Source organism: Mastigoproctus giganteus, chromosome 6 (genome assembly GCF_048544385.1).
Source record: "Mastigoproctus giganteus isolate SK-2022 chromosome 6, ASM4854438v1, whole genome shotgun sequence".
In the NCBI taxonomy this organism is placed as follows: Eukaryota; Metazoa; Arthropoda; class Arachnida; order Uropygi; family Thelyphonidae; genus Mastigoproctus; species Mastigoproctus giganteus.
The window spans coordinates 83,589,929-83,609,160 of NC_143580.1; the positions used below are offsets into that span (position 1 = coordinate 83,589,929).

At 38.9% G+C, this 19,232-nt stretch overlaps 1 protein-coding gene across 1 annotated transcript in view; it reads right to left on the bottom strand.

The window, feature by feature from the left end:
- Positions 1-3,200: 3,200 nt before the first annotated feature.
- LOC150084444 (pyrroline-5-carboxylate reductase 3-like) overlaps positions 3,201-19,232 on the bottom strand; it is a 185,841-nt gene continuing 169,809 nt past the window's right edge. Inside the window, exon 6 of the mRNA XM_090375231.1 lies at positions 3,201-3,503. Coding sequence (XP_090231357.1) covers positions 3,324-3,503 — 180 coding nt within the window. The 3' untranslated portion in view covers positions 3,201-3,323. The remainder of the gene's footprint in view (positions 3,504-19,232) is intronic.

Here is a 19,232-nt window from a genome sequence, read left to right on the forward strand (position 1 = left end):
TCAAAATGTAAGGAAGACTGGATCTCAGCCATGATGCCCATCACAACCTCTAAAGACATCATTCATACTGCACGGTTACTAGAGCTTTGCTCTGGAGATGAAACATGGGTTTCAAACCTCCATTAAACAAAGGAGTGGTAGTGCACCAGATGATGGAATAACTACTATCTAGTATTGCCTGCTGACACAAAACGGCAGCATTCCTCTGTGGGAGGTGGATGCCATTTATATTGGTTCTGACTAGGTGGTCACCTCCAGTATAAGTACATGTTTCAGTCCTTGCACATTTTGGGTAACCCAGATAAACTAAAGTCCAACCATTGTGAAGATGCAAGTGGAAGATTTGGTTGTCACTGAATGACAACAAGACTCCTCCACCAAAATTTGATCCATGACTCACAAATGGGACTTGAATATCAGTTCCATCAGTGTTTTAGACTACCAGGGACCTTAGCCTGTTATACTTTGCACAATGTTTGTAACAAGCCTCAGGGACCAAAGCATATGATGCCAAAATTATTATTTTTGCTGCTGTTGTGATGATCTCATAGTTAATCAGATTGGTCATACAAAGTCTTTCCCCTTAACAAATCCATGCTATGATTGCTGTATGGCACTCATAGCATGGAACAATATATGTTCCAAACCATATTCTTGATTTTATTATCTTGCATTACTTCTTTAAATACTGATTCCATTATTTTTTCTGGCAAAGTCAAACTGTAATTACTCACTTAAATTTCCTTTGCTATTTTGTGGACAGGGGTGTACAGTAGAAGTCATCTTATCTGACATAATGAGGATGTTAGTTGATCAGTTAATTGAAAAAGTCAGTTGAAGTGGAGATTCATAAAAAGTATATGTACATACCTTAAAAATTTTATTTTCAATTAAAATATATACAGTAAATCATTTACATAAAATCAATAGTTTTCATCTGTTTAGATGATCGTTGACATTTTGCAGCATAGTCCCGCCACTTTTTTAAATTTTTTTTAATGAGCATTACATTGTTGACTGTTAAACCAGGCTTTTGTTCAATACAATTAAAAGCTGTGCCTAGGGCATTTTTGACTGCTGCATGAGAATTTGGCTCTGTATTCGATCCAATCTTTTATTTTTCATATTTAGATCCATTTGTTTCCGTCACAGGATGTACAATTTCTGCATTGTCCGTAATTTCATTTTCCAACGAAATGGTGAAGATTTGTTGGAGAATACTGTTGAACCCACTGTCATGTCTTTCCTGCTGTAAACCTTTGGCATCTTCACTTTGCTAGAAATAAGTTAATAAACTATGTCCTTCATTATTTTCTTGTAATTTGGAGTTTTCATTAGTGTTGTTAACCTTGGGGCAAAGTTTTCTCCAAGATTTGGTAAACATTGAACTTGGAATTTCATTCCATGCGTTCATTTATTATAAATATATCTTTCAATGTTGACAACTTTTAGCGATTCTATAAGTCCTATATTCAGGTCTTCTACTTTTTCCAAAACTGAACTCAAAAACTTTTGCCTATATCATCTCTTTAGACAATCTAGAACCCTTGATCCACAGGCTGGATCAAGGAAGTTACAATTGGTGATAAAAACATGACCTTTATGTCTCACCTTCTTTAATTTCCTCACAATTGTAGTTTAAATGAGTGTTATCCAAAAAGAGAACAGCCTTTTCAGGCAAGTTTATTTTCTCCAACTGTCTCTTTACAGAAGGTACAAATTCATAAAAAAAAAACATTCTTTGAATAATGCAGAGTCCATCCATAATGATTTTTGTGAGTGGTAATAAACTGGTAAAAATGTGGGCAAAGTTTTCTCCAAGATTTGTTAATCTCAGGGTCCTGAGCTGGATATCACCATTCTGTTTCTTGGTGATTCCCTTCTACTTTCTCTCTCTTGGGTAATGCGGAATTTTTTTTTTTGCACTATATGGCTAATAATAATAATTTATATTTTTAAAAGCTATAAAATTAGCTGAACAACAAAAAAGCAGCAAACTTTGTGATTTATGATTCTCTCTTTGGATTTTATTGTATCCTGGTGCTCCACTTTTTTGCTGTCATTTTTGTAGATAGCATCTTACTGATTTCATACTGATTCATGTTATAGAGTTATTTTTCAATCAGGTTTTCTCTGTTGATAAATGATCTTGAATCTTCTGCAAATTTTTGAGCAGGCTGATCAGCAGATAAACTCTCTCCACTAATACTATGACATTTTTTCCTAATGTCCAAGCTATGCACTAATTGCTAACTGTCTGCACCAGCAATCTTTTGATCCAAGTGTAACACCTTTTCTTTGATTTTGGTTTTATGGGTCCACTGATTGAATTTTTGTGTGATCTTTCTTGCATAAACCAGCTAAAATGCATTGTCTACTATCTTTACTTTTTTTTTTATTTTATTTTTTAAAAAGTGAAGCTAGAACTTAACCAGCTTTGTGAAACAAACCGAAAATTCTAAGTTTTTAAACATTTTTTCCAATCTTTTACAATTGTCTTACCCACATCTAATTTAATAGTACCCAAATTAGTTTTCATAGAAACAACAGCTTTGTTTCTTTTCTCACCCACACGTCATTAATTTACGTAATATTTAATTACATTACACAATGTAATTACAATAAATAATTTTATTGGTGTGAATATGATTTGGAACAAACACTACTGACCTCTCAGGAAGCATATACATTAACAGGAGTGTGTACTACATTGGACTACTAGCTGCAAGCTTACTGGACTATCTACAGAAGTGGGCTATGGGCATCAGACAGTATTCTTTAAAGAGGGAAGGGAGAAAATGGTTAACCCAGTGAGTCAGTTAAGCAAGCTTCCACTATACTTGGTTAACAAATATTAAAATCCTTGATTGATAAAAAGCTTTTATTGATATGGTTGCAGAACTATTTTTCTCTAAAAGGAAACAATAATATTCTATAAACACAACTGCCACTTTTGATATGTAAAATTTTCATATTTGTAATTTCTAAAAAAAAAAACTTAAAAAATAAAAAAATAATAAATAATAATACAATCAAACAAAAACCTTATGAACTTTACATTTTATACTTTACTCTGACTATGCTCAGAACAAGATTGTTTTTTATTGTACTTTTTAGGTTTTTAAAAAGTACTGCATAATTCCTAGTCATCCTATTCTAACAATAAGATTAACTTATTATAAAGTTAATCAAATGTCGGTTATAAAATATACTGACAGTATTCAATGAAACATTCAGTATTATTATTCTGATATTATATGTTGTTAAGTCTTAATTATACAAGCCAAGTATAACATCTGAATGCCAGTAACTGGCTGTTACAATTATTTTCCAAGTTCTTTTGCTCTCCTTGTAGCAGCTTCAATGGCATTCATCAATGATCCTCTTAACCCACTTGTTTCTAGAGCATGAACTCCATAAATTGTTGTACCTCCAGGTGAACAAACTTCATCTCTTAGTGCTTCTGGATGTTTACCAGTCTCCAAAACCATCTTAGCAGATCCCTACAAAAGTTTTGCAAAAGATAAATCTCAAGAAAGAAAGGAAAACAAAAATTCATTTAGATAATAAAAGATTGAATAAATAAGCAACAAATTCACTAGAAAGTTAAAAATAAAAAAAAAGTACTGATCCTATAACCCCTATGCAGCATGAAATGAATAATTCTTTTTACTAGCTGTAATTTTCAATTAAATTTTACAGTTTACAAATGTAATTTAATTATTATTATATTTATCTCTCCTTACCAGCTAGTAAGTCATATTAATGCTATAAAGTGTTACAAGCTGAATTTGACTTTTCCCTCTATATTTTTTTTTGTTCTGAATGTTACCAAGTACTTGATATCTAATAAAAAAATATTTGTAATAAAAAAAAAAAAACTTGAAAGGTAAGCTTTATAAATAAAATAAGACAAAAACTTAATTTTTCGCCCCCTCATTTGTTCTATATAAAGTCAAAAACTATCATGGGGCAGGTTCAAGAAGTCACAAGAATATATGTCACTATTCATACATCCATAGGCAGCTGCACAGCCATCACCTTGATGGTAAGGCAGCTGTTAACTAGAATTACCTGGTAGTGGATATTCGAGAAGTTGAAGCTTCTCAAAATGGAAAGTGGAATGCAATCATCGGCAAAACTATGGATAGGATTTCCAGTCAATGGCAGATGGTCATTAATATACAAGAGGAAAAGAGTGGGGGAAAGAAATGACCCTTGGGGGCACTAGCAATAGTGGAGAAGTTAGAAGACAGAGAGCCATCTACCACTGCCCTCAGTGAGTGATCAGAAAGAAAAATGGGTATGAATGGGTTGAGCACGCTGAATTCTGATGGGATCCTTCCACTCGTTTAGATTACGAACCTAAGGGGGCATAAATTCAAATTAAGAAAAGACAGATGTAGAATAGATGTGCGGAAATTTGCCTTTAGCCAGCGGGTGGTTAATTGCTGGAACAAACTTCCATCTGTCGTTGTGGAAGTTGATAGGTTAAATAAATTTAAGGAGGAACTGGACAGGCATTTGGAGGGAATGGTGCGATTTTTTTTTTTTTTTTTCCGGCTGATGCTGCATAAGCTCATACACTTGCTTTCTTGCATCACATGCCACTACTACTACTACTATAAGCCAGAATATCACCATTGGATCGACACTGATGGAATCCATACTGGCAGTTGTTGATCAGACAGAAGGTTTCAAGGTAGTTTAAGAGTTCGTGGTTAATTGATTTCTCCATTACTTTAGAAAGAGTAGAAGTAATTGCAATGGGACGATAATTGGATGGGAGGGATTTGTCACCCTTTTTAGGTACTGGATGGATATCAGCAAATTTCCAAGCAGAAGGAATAAGAAAGTGAAAAAAGGTGGCAAAGAACAGGAGTAAGTTCAGGAGCACAGGTTTCGAGAACAAGTGGAGAAATACCATCAGGACCTGGAGCTTTCTTGGCATCAAGATTTGTCAAAATCCTTCTGACATGCTTTTGACGGAAGACCACAGGAGGCATTGAATGGAGCATGTTGGGAATGGTGGGAGGTGTTTTACCAAGATCATTAATACAGGAGTTGGAAGAAAAATGAGAGACTAGCAGGTCAGCTTTATCCTTGGCTGAAGTGACAACAGAACCATCTGGTTTTGACAGGGGGAGCAAAGATGGGCAAAAGTAGTGGCCAATAGCTTTGGCAAGAGACCAGAATGCTCAGCTACCATTAGGGCAAGAAGCAAGTTTTCTACTCTTAGCCTGTTCAAAATCTAGTTTGGACTGATTAATAACTGCTTACAATTGTGCGAGCTTTGGTGTAGGCAGAAAATGAAACTGAAAAATTGGAAACAAGCCAATTACGATATGCAACATTCTTCTCTTGAACAGTCTTAGCACATTTATTGGTAAAACCAAGGTTTAGATAAAGGTCAAGATTTTAAAGTGGAGTGTGGGATAAAGGATTCCATTCCTACAAGAATAATTTCACTGACACGATTTGACCAAACATTGACATCAGAAGTTTTGAAACAGTAATCCGACCAAGGAAAATAAATCTCGCAGGTCATCACATTTTGCATTCTTGTAACGCCAAACAACTCAGTTTGGGAATAGCCGTGAGATGAAGGCTCCATTAGAGAAGAGATAATCACCAAGTTGTGATCTGAGGTACCTAAAGAACTACTCACATTGACTGTGATGTTTGTGAAAAGGGTTGTTTGTGAAAAAAAGTTCAATCCTTACCATACATCCTGACGCTGTATGGTTAGGATTGTCCGGTATCCTTGTAGGTAAATGAACAATCTGTCCAATGTCATTAGCATTATTAGAGGCATTTGATGCAAGAAAGCAAGCTTATGCAGCATCAGCCAAAAAAAAAAATAAATAACCACTTCCACTTCACCCCTCTGTTCGTTTGAAATACCTGTCCAGCTGAGCCTTAAACTTATTTAGGCTATCAACTTCCACGACGAGGGATGGAAGTTTGTTCCACCAACCAGCCACCTGCTGGCTAAAGGCAAATTTCCTCACGTCTATCCTACATCTGTCTTTCCTCAATTTGAATTTATGCCCTCTCAGGTGATTATTCTGAGCAAGAGGAAGAATCCCATCAGCATTGAGCATGCTCAAACCATTCAAGGCCTTATACACCTCTATCAGATCACCTCGCTGGTGCCTAGTCTCCAGACACTAATTTGCAAAACTAAAGCCTTTCTTCGTAAGAGCACCCCTTTGTTCCATTCACCAATCTTGTTGCCCTTCTCTGTACTCGTTCCAGCATCTCTACATCCTTCTTGAAATAAGTCCTCTAGACCTGTACACAGTACTCTAGGTGTGGCCTGACCATTGCCTTATACAAGGGAATAATCACCTCCTTATCCCTGCTAGAAAAATTCCTATATATCATCGACAATACACCATGATCTACTCTTGCAGCCCATCTGCACTGCTCAGAAAACTTCATATCTGCCTGCACAACCACCCTCAGGTCCCTTTCATTCTCTACCACTGTCAATGTAGTACCACAGAGCTGATACGTTGCTCTAGGGTTGCTGTTTCCCATATGTAGTACTTTACATTTGTCAATGTTAAACTTCATTTGCCACCTCTCAGCCCATCTGCTCAACCTTTCCAGATCCTGTTGCAGTAGCATAGTGTTAGTAGTGTCCTTGACAACCCTGCCAACCTTCGTATCGTTTGCAAACTTGGACATTAAGCTTGATATACCATCATCAATATCATTTATAAATACAGAAAACAATAATGGACCCAATACTGAACCCTGAGGGACTCCACTAATAACATTAGTCTATGATGAGCAGTGTCCATTGATTACCACTCTCTCTGTCTTCTCCCCCTCAACCACCCCTTTATCCATAGCAGCAATTTGCCTCAAATGCCACAGTGCTCCAATTTGTGCAGCAGTCTTCCATGTGCAACAGTATCAAAAGCCTTTCTAAGATCCAAGTATATAATATCAAAGCTATTCCCTGCATCCAGTTCTTTTGTGACTGCATCATAGTATCCAATCAAATTGGTGAGGCAAGTCTTCCCCTTAACAAAACCATGCTGTGTCTGAGCTATAACTGGTCTTGTCTAGATGATCCTGCAGTGCTTCTTTAACCAGTGCCTCCATTAATTTTCTGGGAACAGAAGTTAAACTAACAGGTCTATAATTACTTGTGTCGTCCTTTGATCCTCCTTTGTGAATTGGGGTCACATTTGCACATCTCCAGTCCATGGGTACTTCCCCTGAGTCCAAGGAAACTCTTATAATTATGGCTAAGGGTTTGCTTATTTCCTTTGCTGCCTCCTTTAATATAACTGGATAGATCCCATCCACCCCAGGTGCCTTTCTTGTATTTATCTTCAACAATTTCTCCTCCACTTTACTCTCAGTTATTACAAGATTCTCTAGCTTACTGCCAGAGTTGAATACACCTCTGGCATATCCCTCGCTGAATAACTTCTCATGTGTGAATGTTGATGCAAAATATTCATTTAGTTTGTTAGCTGCCTGAGCAGGATCATCAACAGCTGACCCATCGATATCAAGTGGACCAATCTGATTCATCCCCTTCCTTCTAGAGTTTACATAAGTAAAGAACTCTTTGCTGTTTTTCTTTGCATCCCTTGCCAAAGATTTCTCGTAATCTGCCTTCACCTGCCTAACCTCCTTTGTACCTTGGTTACAGATCAACTTGTATCTATCATAGGCTTCTGTGTCACGTGTTAATTTGTATGTATCCCATGCATTTTTCTTCTCTGCCATATGTCTCATTAGTTCATCTGACATCCACTTAGGCCTAAAACTTGAACAATATTTCTTAGTTGGTATGTAAAGCCTAGTAGCTTCCAAGATAAGTTCTTTGAATGCTTCCCATTTTGAATTTGCTGTTGGTAACATCATCAGTTGGTCCCACTGTATAGAATTTAAATACTGTCTCAGTCCATCATAGTCGCCTTTACGAAAGCAATAACCCTTCCCTTTACCCCTAATGGTAGTTACCTCTTTGAGTAAATCCCACTTCAGCACACTGTGATCACTGCCACCTAGTGGTTCATTTACCTGCAGATTCTTAATGCATGAAGAATCACTACTGATAATCAAATCAAGAGTATTACTCCCTCTAGTTCCCTCCCGAACATGCTGATGTAGAAAACAATCATCCAATAAATCCACAAAAGCCTTGCTAGTGTGAGTGACCAGCCCCGAAATTCCAGTCAATATCTGGGAAATTAAAATCCCCCATTATAAGACTCTCTGATTTACTGGCCCACTCTATTTCCCTGTACAATTTCTTATTATACTCATCAGAGTCATTAGGCTTATAGCATACTCCTACTCTCAATTTTGATCTCCCAATGCTTATGTCACACCAAACTGACTCGACACTGCAATGTCCAGCGATGTCAACTGGCTTCACTGACTTATACAGATTTAAGTATAACTCTGGAGCCATTTGAAAAGATCTTTTCATCACCAATACTTCTATTTTGTCTAGGCCCGGCGATCTACCATCCTTCGCCTGGCCCATGGCCGTTGTCAGTTCTTCTAATGTAAACTGTTCTTCTGGTGTCACGATAAAATTCTGACCATCCATTTCTAAATCATTGACTTCTTCATTTTCATCTGGAAAGAGATCGTCCAATATCCTGTTCACTGATTCTTCCCAAGTTAATGTTTGACTATTTTCATTGCCGATAGTACTCATTATTTCCTATAGGCTTCTTTTATTAGTTAATAATTTAAAAATGGAATTCCATGGATCCCTAGATCCTTGTTTGCTCACATATTCCCTCCACTTATTCTGTTTAGCTTTACAGATAGTTGTAACATATTCTTTACGACAAGCTTTATACATATTTTTATACATCTCACACAAATCTAAATCTCCGTTTCTTCTTACAGACTGGAACTTTCTTCTTAAACAAAATGTTTCTCTCCTTTTTTCAGATAATTCAGTACTCCACCAGAATACTGGCCTATTAACCTTATACCTTTTCTTCATACTACAAGAACATGCATCTATTAAAATAACAGTTAATTGTTTAACATAATCATTTGATGTCAGACCTACCCAGTTTATTTCATTGATACTACTCAAAAACACCTGCTCAAACTTTGGCCACTTTGCAGTTTTATCCATAAATCTATCAATATCATTCAGTATTCTTACTGAATCTTTTATAACACAGGAAAAAGAGATGTTATTATGATCACTAGTGGTATGATGTTCTATCACTTTCCAATTTCTAATACTATCCACAATAGAGGTAGTTGCCAAAGTTAAATCAATACATGACTGACCATGTACCGTGGAATAAGTAGGAGCATGTCCGGTCACATTTAACACCTCTACACCTGAGGCAGCAATGAATTCCTCCAGCATCACTCCTCTTTCATCGGATACATCACTACCCCACAATGGAGAACAAGCATTAGAGTCCAAGGCAACCACCACATTACAAGAGCCAACTAATTCATATAATTTATCTAAATACTTTATATGTTGTTCCATTCCCTCTGATGGCTGACAATATATTGTAACAACATACAACTTACCACATTTCCCTATAATTTCACAACAAACATGTTTTTCATCACACAAGGATAACACTTGTGTTACAACCACTTCAGGATCTCTAATTATTATAGCCGTCATTGGATTATCACCTTTAGAAACAACTCTATATCTAATAGGATAACCTGCTACTTTACCTTTAATTACATATGGCTCCTGCAAGAGGGCTACTGAGAAATCTTCACATTCCATTATATGATTTATTTGCAATGCAACTGCCTTAGCCCTTTGTGCATTTAATTGCAAAATTTTAATATATTTATCCATAATTAATTTTTCTTTTATGAATATCACTGTTATAGGGATTCCTCCGATTGATGTTGTTCGGAGGAGATGTTCGGATTGCCTGTCATTTTTAGTTTCAATTAAAAGGTCTCCAGAACGGAGCCTCTTAACTGATTTGGGTGAACCTGCTAACCCGTCTAACCCTTTTTGAATAAAAAAGGGCGACATTTTACCAATTGGTGTTTCATTGGTGGAATGCATAATTAAGAACCTTGGGACAGGCCCTGATGGTAATTCGGTTCGCTGCCTTTTTTTAGCAATAATGCTATCTGTCTCCTTTTCATTGATTTCAGATAGGGACCGGGTTGGGGCCCCTGAAGAATTTAGTTTATCAGGATTCATAGAGATTTTTATATGGTTCAGTGCCCGGGCTCCCCACCCACCACGGAGCCCAAAGGGACGCCCACTACCCGGCATGCAATAAATGCGCTTGGGAGTGGGACGCCAGGGCTACCCAGACACTATACCCGCACCGCTGCCAGCCTGAATCCTGTCCCTCGGACCATGAGGGTAGGGGCGTGGCATTGTCACGGTTGACCCTCGCAGGCGAGCCTACTTGCCGATTGATCCTAGCCGGGCCTTCCAGGACCACCCGTCTTGTCGAAGCAGGGGCCAAAGTGGTGTATTGAAGCTGGGCCCCTCAACCACCAAGATCCCCCTTTCCGAATTTCCACGGGTCGCAGCGCACGGCAAACACGCCGGATTCCATTGATGTAAGCCTGGAACCTGGGCTGTGGGCGTTGGATCCCAGTGACGCTAGTCTGGAAGTCCAGCAGCGTCACTGGGAGGTCCCCTCACCACGTACAGGTGCCCACATCGAGGGGGGATGCAAAGAAAAACAGCAAAGAGTTCTTTAGTTATGTAAACTCTAGAAGGAAGGGGATGAATCAGATTGGTCCACTTGATATCGATGGGTCAACTGTTGATGATCCTGCTCAGGTAGCTAACAAACTAAATGAATATTTTGCATCGACATCCACACATAAGGAGTTATTTAGCGAGGGGAAAGCCAGAGGTGTATTCAACTCTAGCAGTAAGCTAGAGAATCTTGTAATAACTGAGAGTAAAGTGGAGGAGAAATTGTTGAAGATAAACACAAGAAAGGCACCCGGGGTGGATGGGATCTATCCAGTTATATTAAAGGAGGCAGCAAAGGAAGTAAGCAAACCGTTAGCTATAATTATGAGAGCTTCCTTGGACTCAGGGGAGGTACCCACAGACTGGAGATGTGCAAATGTCACCCCAATTCACAAAGGAGGATCAAAGGCTGACACAAGCAATTATAGACCTGTGAGTTTAACTTCTGTTCCAGGAAAATTAATGGAGGCACTAGTTAAAGAATCACTGCAGGATCATTTAGACAAGACTTCAGCTATAGCTCGGACACAGCATGGTTTTGTTAAGGGGAAGTCTTTCCTGACCAATTTGATTGGATACTATGATGCAGTCACAAAAGAACTGGATGCAGGGAATAACTTTGATATTATATATTTGGATCTTAGAAAGGCTTTTGATACTGTTGCACATGGAAGACTGCTGCACAAATTGGAGCAGTGTGGCATTGGAGGCAAATTGCCGCTGTGGATAAAGGGGTGGCTGAGGGGGAGAAGACAGAGAGTGGTAATCAATGGACATTGCTCGTCGTGTACTAATGTTATTAGTGGAGTCCCTCAGGGCTCAGTGTTGGGTCCATTATTGTTTTCTGTATTCATAAATGATATTGATGATGGTATATCAAGCTTAATGTCGAAGTTTGCAGACGATACAAAGGTAGGCAGGGTTGTCAAGGACACTACTGACACTATGCTGCTGCAACAGGATCTGGAAAGGTTGAGCAGATGGGCCGAGAGGTGGTAAATGAAGTTTAACATTGACAAATGTAAAGTACTACACATGGGAAACAGCAACCCCAGAGCAACGTATCAACTCTGTGGTACTACACTGACAGTGGTAGAGAATGAAAGGGACCTGGGGGTGGTTGTGCAGGCAAATATGAAGTTCTCTGAGCAGTGCAGACGGGCTACAAGAGTAGCTCATAGTGTATTGTCAATGATATATAGGAATTTTTCTAGCAGGGATAAGGAGGTGATTATTCCCTTGTATAAAGCAATGGTCAGGCCACACCTAGAGTACTGTATACAGGTCTGGAGGCCTCATTTCAAGAAGGATGTAGAGCTGCTGGAACGAGTACAGAGAAGGGCAACAAGATTAGTGAATGGAACAAAGGGGTGCTCTTACGAAGAAAGGCTTAAGTTTTGCAAATTACAGTGTCTGGAGACTAGGCACCAGCGAGGTGATCTGATAGAGGTGTATAAAGCCTTGAATGGTTTGAGCATGCTCAATGCTGATGGGATTCTTCCTCGCGCTCAGAATAATCACCTGAGAGGGCATAAATTCAAACTGAGGAAAGACAGATGTAGGATAGACGTGCGGAAATTTGCCTTTAGCCAGCGGGTGGTTGGTTGGTGGAACAGACATCCATCCCTTGTCGTGGAAGTTGATAGCCTAAATAAGTTTAAGGCTCAGCTGGACAGATATTTTGAACGAACAGAGGAGTGAAGTGGTGTTTTTTTTTTTTTTTTTTGGCTGATGCTGCATAAGCTTGCTTTCTTACATCAAATGCCTCTACTAATGCTAATATAAACTCTAAAAGGAAGGGGATGAATCTGATTGGTCCACTTGACATCGATGGTTCGACTGTTGATGATCCTGCTCAGATAGCAAACAAACTGAATGAGTATTTTGCATCTACATTCACACGTGAGGAATTATTTGTTGTTGTTGATGTAGAGGTTTTTGGACACAAGGGCAACTGAGGCCAAAATGTACCTATTCAAATGTTTGGAATGGTACCGGAGTTTGCCTTATTTGTTATTAGATATATTCATAAAGTCTAATTTGTTTGAGATAAGCTAAAAGCTCATCCAGATTGGTATTGTTTCCCAATAGGTGGGTTAGTGATAAAGGTTCTTGCATTTGTGTCAGAGAAAGGAAGGTAGCAATTCTGATATGGGAATAATACGAACAATCTAACAGAATATGTCGAACTGTAAGTTGTGATGAACAATGCATGCATACAGGAGGGTCATCGCCCATGATCAGGAACAAGTGGGTCAGGTGTGTGTGCCCTATGCGCAATCTTGTCTGTATTACTTCTTCGTGCCAGTTTTTCCTGAAGCTCGAGCTCCATATTTGTGGTTCTTGTTTAATTTCAAATAATTTATTGTTTGTCTGTGTCTTACAAATGTTTAACCATTGGTCCCTACAGATACGTCGGATATGATTTAATAAATCTATATAAGGTACTTGGTAAGATGGAGGTGCGTTGCTCTTTGGGTGCTTGGCTGCCAGGTCTGCTGTTTCGTTACCTGTGATTCCAGCATGCCCTGCAATCCAACAGAAACTTACGGTATGATTCAGATTCCTCAAATGATTTAGACGAGACCGGATTTCTTTTACTATGGGATGTGGGGTTGAGAAATTGTTACTTATTGCGGAAAGCACACTCATGGAGTCTGTATATATTAAACTATTAGTGTTGAGAGAGATTTTGATATTGTATATAGCTAGGTGGATTGCATAAAGTTCTGCGGTATAACTACTACATTCAGTCGGGAGAGATACAGATACTGTAAATGTGGGAAAGACTGCTGCAGCACCTACGGCATCATCTGATTTTGAGCCATCAGTATATATTAAGCAGCTCTGCGCATTGCTAGCGGCATGTCCTTCGTGCAGTTGCTTGATGTAACAGCTTTCCCTGGACTTTTTTCCCCATTGTTGGAAATAGGTATCACAGGAAGGTGGGTTTGAGGACCAAGACGAAGCAGATATTTTGGTTTCTTTGAGCGTGTTTTCAAAATGAACATTCCAGCAATGCATCAAATCTTGTACTCTAATAACGGTTGGTCTATTTTCAGTGGGTTTATTGTTATAGAATGTTACCCTTTCAGGATTGAAAAGCAGCGGTTGATTCGGATAATCTGGAAGGCTTTTAATCGTGGCTGCATAGGTGAGGAGTAACATTTTCCTTCTGAGGTGGAGTGGTGGTTCGTATGCCTCTATATAGAGACTTTGGACAGGAGATGTTCGAAAAGTTCCAAGAGCAGTGCGAAGAGCACTGTGCTGTATTGTATTCAGTCTTGTAAGTACAGTTTTTCTAACTGAGTCGTATACTATTGAACCATAATCTAGACGAGACCTGATGAGCGAACGATACAAATGCAGGAGAGTGCATCAATCTGCACCCCATGCCATGGCAGAGATGGCTCTGAATATATTGAGATTTTTCAAGCAGAGAGTTCTGAGATAAGTTATGTGCATGGAAAAATTAAGTTTGGTATCTAATATTAAACCTAAAAAGCGGATATTGCTGGCAAGAGGGATTGGTTGGTTTTTTAATTTAAGTTCAGTCTCTGGATGTAATCTGCGCTTTTTACAGAAATGAACTGCAATTGTCTTTTGCTTTGACAGGCGATAACCATTTTGTACAGTCCATGTCTCTAACTTATTTATGGTAAGTTGTAACTGTCTCTCTATGCTGTTAATGGTTGGTGAATGGCATGATATAGCTTGGTTGGTTGGTTTGGATGTTATTGGCACATTAGCAACTAAGGCTATAATGCGCCAAGACCAGGTAATATCTAAAAATTTAACATCTCTGTGACCTAATTATTTAGGTCACCATGTCCAGATCTAAAAACAAAAAATATAAATAAATAACAGTACCATATAAATTTTAAATACGATTAAAAACCTTTATTGCTTTCAAAAAGCTAAAAATAGCAGACACATTGTCATTGTCAGATAAAATCTGACTGAATTGCTAAAATCTGGACAGTCAATTAAAATGTGTCTAATTGATAAAATTGTGCCACAAGACTCACACATAGGAGGGTCATCAGGCCTCAGCAAAAAAGAATGTGTCAAATGGCTGTGTCCTATGCGGGTCCGGGCAAGAACAACTTCCTCCTTATGATTCCTGCGCAGACTAGACTGCCACGGTTCAATTACAGGCTTTATTTGATATAATTTATTCGCAGTCTGTCTATTCCACGAATCCTGCCATTGGGAATGTATCTTTTGATGTACTATTTGCCTGTAGTCTGTATAGGGGACTAACAGGCAGCGGTTATTATTGGGAATTGCTGATTCAAATCGTTTCCCCTAATCCCAATGTGGCTGGGAATACAGCAGAAGAGGATAACATATTCACGTTCATGGAGAAAGTGAATCGTCTGCTGAATGCTAGACAGAACTGGATGAGAATTATATCTTACAGTTATTAAAGCCTGTAACACGCTGAGAGAGTCAGAATATAAAATGAACCGTTGGTATTGGCATTTACTGATGTGATCCAAAGCTAACTCAATAGCGTGCAGCTCTGCAGTAAATATGCTGCATTCAGAGGGAATCTGCTCCGATGTAGTGCTGTCTGTAAAGACAGCAGCAGATCCCACATATGATTCCGACTTCGAACTGTCTGTGTAAACTGGCGCGAAGTCAGAATGTTCAGCTCGGTGTGCTGAATAAAGCTGCAGGTAGACTGATGATGGAGTGTCCGACTTTGCCCAATTTCTAAGGGATAAATCACATGCCGGGACATGAGCATGCCAGGGTGGAAGGGGTTGCTTTGGTGTTTGTGCAACCTTGTCTACCTTGATATTAAGTTCATTGAGTAGCTCTTGGAGACGAACACCAAAAGGACGATTGGCCGTCTTACGGGTATTGTACAAGTTTTCCCATTGTGGCTCAAAAACGAATGGCCACGTTGGATGGTCTGGCAGGGATTTCAGTTTTAAAGCGTACTTTAAAGACAACTGCTTACGTCGAAGCAATAACGGTGGTTCGTTTGCTTCGACGTATAAACTCTGAGTAATCTACTGAGTAATCTACAGACCAGGTAATTGTGAAGACTATGACAAAAGCCTCTACATGCAAATGGAATGGGCAAGTAAGCGTCAATGCCTTATTATGGGTGATTTCAATTTGCCTCTAATTGATTGGAGTAAATGGGAAGGAAACTCGACATGGGGAACAAAATTTTTAAATCAACTAGATGACTGTTATTTGTATCAACATGTCAGGGAAAGTACTAGAGAAAAGAATATCCTAGACCTCATCATCACACATGAATCAGATGACATAACAGGGCTGACAGTAGAGGAACCAGTAGCAGGAAGTGATCACGGAGTTTTACGGTGGATGATGACGAGAGAGGTAGCAGCAGTAAAAGGCAAAGGAATGGGTTTTAATTTCAGAAAAGGAAATTACGATGCCTTAAGGTACTACATGGCCTCTATTAACTGGGTAGATATCGCGCAGAGAATGAATACAATTGAACTGTGGTACGCTTTTAAAACATTAATCACAGATGCCTTGAATGCGTATATACCATTAAAAAAATACTCCACGAGAAGGGTTCCAAGTTGGATGAATAGTGAAGTTGTCACATTACTTGAGCAGAAAAAGGTGGCATGGAAAAGTTACAGAGCAATAAAAAGTACTGAAGCCTATAACAGCTACAAGGTGATGTGTAATAGAGCCACAGAAAAGGTTCGACAGGCAAAGGCAGTTTATGAGAAATCACTAGCAAACAGAGCAAAGAGGGGGGATAAAGAATTCTTCACATATATAAATGCCAAAAAGAGCAGGACAAACCAGATCGGACCTTTACGTAAGGGAAAGGGGATAGTAATAAATACACCAGCTGCCGTTGCAGATGAACTCAACAGTTATTTTGCATCGATATTTACAAATGAAAAGCCTTTTGTGGCAATGGGAAATTGTGGGAGCGAAGTTAAAAAATATGTAATTAATGATATTGAAATTTCGCAAGATTATTTAATGAAAAAACTTTCAAGCCTACAGACCAGTAAGGCTCCTGGAGTTGATGGAATATACCCTATAATCTTAAGAGAGGCGGCAAGCGAGTGCATTGAACCACTGAGGCTAATTATGCGAGCATCACTAGACTCTGGGGAGATTCCCTTGGATTGGAAAAGTGCAAATGTATCTCCCATACATAAGGGTGGCTCTAAAAGTGAAGTGGGAAATTATCGACCTGTCAGTCTGACTTCAGTAGTAAGGAAAATCATGGAGGCAATGATCAAGGGTGGAATTCAGGATCATTTGGATCGAATTGAAATTCTCAAGGATACTCAGCATGGTTTTGTAAAGGGAAAATCATGTTTAACAAATCTGGTTCGCTATTTTGAAAGGGTCACTCACGAGCTGGATTTAGGGAATAATTTCGACATTGTTTATTTAGATTTCAGCAAAGCTTTTGACTCAGTCCCACATGAGCGGTTGCTTTATAAGCTGGAACAGGTTGGAATCACTGGGAAAATCCTTAGATGGATAGAAGGATGGCTTCAGGGCAGGAGGCAGAGGGTTGTGATAAATGGCTATTCCTCAGATTGGGTTGATGTAAGAAGTGGGGTTCCCCAAGGATCAGTATTAGGACCACTGTTGTTTTTAATTTTCATAAACGACATTGATGAAGGGATAGAGGGCGTGATGTCTAAATTTGCAGATGATGTTAAAATTGGTAGAGTAGTTAATGATCACTGTCAAGCTGAGCTTCTTCAGAGAGACCTAGATAGACTTCAAGAATGGTCAGAAAAATGGCAGCTGTGCTTTAATCCAACAAAGTGTAAGGTATTACACCTGGGAAACAGTAATCCCAAAATAACTTATTCACTTGGTGGAGTTCAACTAAACCCAGTACTGGAGGAAAGGGACTTGGGTGTTACGATACGGTCAGACATGAAATTCTCTGAGCATTGTAAACAGGTTGCAAGGAAGGCCCATGGTGTCCTATCGATGATCTATCGAACTTTTGCAAGTAGAGATAGGGACATGATAATCCCATTATATAAGGCTTATGTTAGACCACACTTGGAATAGTGTGTTCAAGTATGGAGACTGCACCTAAAGAAAGACATCGAGCTTCTTGAAAGGGTGCAAAGAAGGGTAACTCGCCTGGTGAGATCGGCAAAAGGGCGTCCTTATGAAGAAAGACTTCGAATATGTGGGTTGCAGAGTTTGGAAACTAGACACCTTAGAGGAGATTTGATTGAGGTGTTTAAGGCTCTGAGAGGCATCAGTAAAATGAATGAGGACAAAATTTTCAAGATTACAAATGATGCTAGAACTAGGGGACATAAATTCAAGTTACGGGGGGAAATGTTTAGATTGGACTGCAGGAAGTTTTATTTTAGCCAGCGAGTTATAAATTACTGGAATAAGTTGCCTTCATGGGTGGTAGAGGCCGACAGTTTGGGGAAATTCAAAGGTCATCTGGATAGTACTTTCGGGTAAGGGAAGCACATAGGATGATAGGATTAATTTCCTTTTTATTTATTTTTTATTTCATTTTATTATTTTTATTTATTTATTAATTATTATTATTTATTTAATTTTAGTTTTTATCATTGTTTTGTTCGGATTTTTTTTTTTTTGGCTGGTGCAGCATAAGCCATAGGCTTTCTTGCACCATACGGCTGTTACTAATACTAATACTAAATACTTACTTGGATTTTATGTATTTCTTGACTAATAGCATAACCCCTCCTCCCTTCCTATCCTGTCTATCCCTTCTGTAGACATTGTACTCCCCAAATTCCAGTTCTGCATTCCTTATATCTGTGTGACACCACATCTCTGAAATCCCCACAATATCTGCCTTTGGTGTTTGGAGCAATACCTCAAATTCATCAAATTTATTTACTAAACTCCTAGCATTGGTGTACACGCAAGTATACATACACCTGTTCTTTTTCTTAGCTGCCCTAACACAACCCATGTGTTTACTTGTACCCGAATGATTCCCAGCAGTCTCTGAAATATTCTGCGGCTCATTCCAATAGAAGCAGTGCAAGAATCACTTTCACCTCTGCCAGTGGCTACTATTAATCTATTAGTCCTTGTATCCCCCCTAACTAGCAGTTTTCCGACCCACCTAACACTGCCTCTATAGCATCAGCAAACATTCTTGCACCCTTTCTATTTAAGTGTATCCCATCCCTGTAGAAATTAGTAATTGCAAAAGCCTTAGCATCTCGACCAGCTGTTGGTGTGACTAGAAAACGGAAGCCAGCTGGAGTTGTGAACATTAAAATCAACAAGGAAAATTACCTCACTGTTAGGAAAGTCGGACTGGAGAAAGTCAAGTTGCAATAAGTAAGAGGAATTCAAAGAGCTCCAAGTGATTAGTGGAGTTGGGAGAACAGTTGAGACAGCACATGAATTTGACAGAATGAGGTAGAGAGATTTTAAGCCAGAGAAGATCGAAAAGAGGAGATTCCAAATTACCAAGTCTCTGACAGGGAATATCGGAATGGACATATGCACAAGTACCACCTTTGAGGCAAAAGAAATC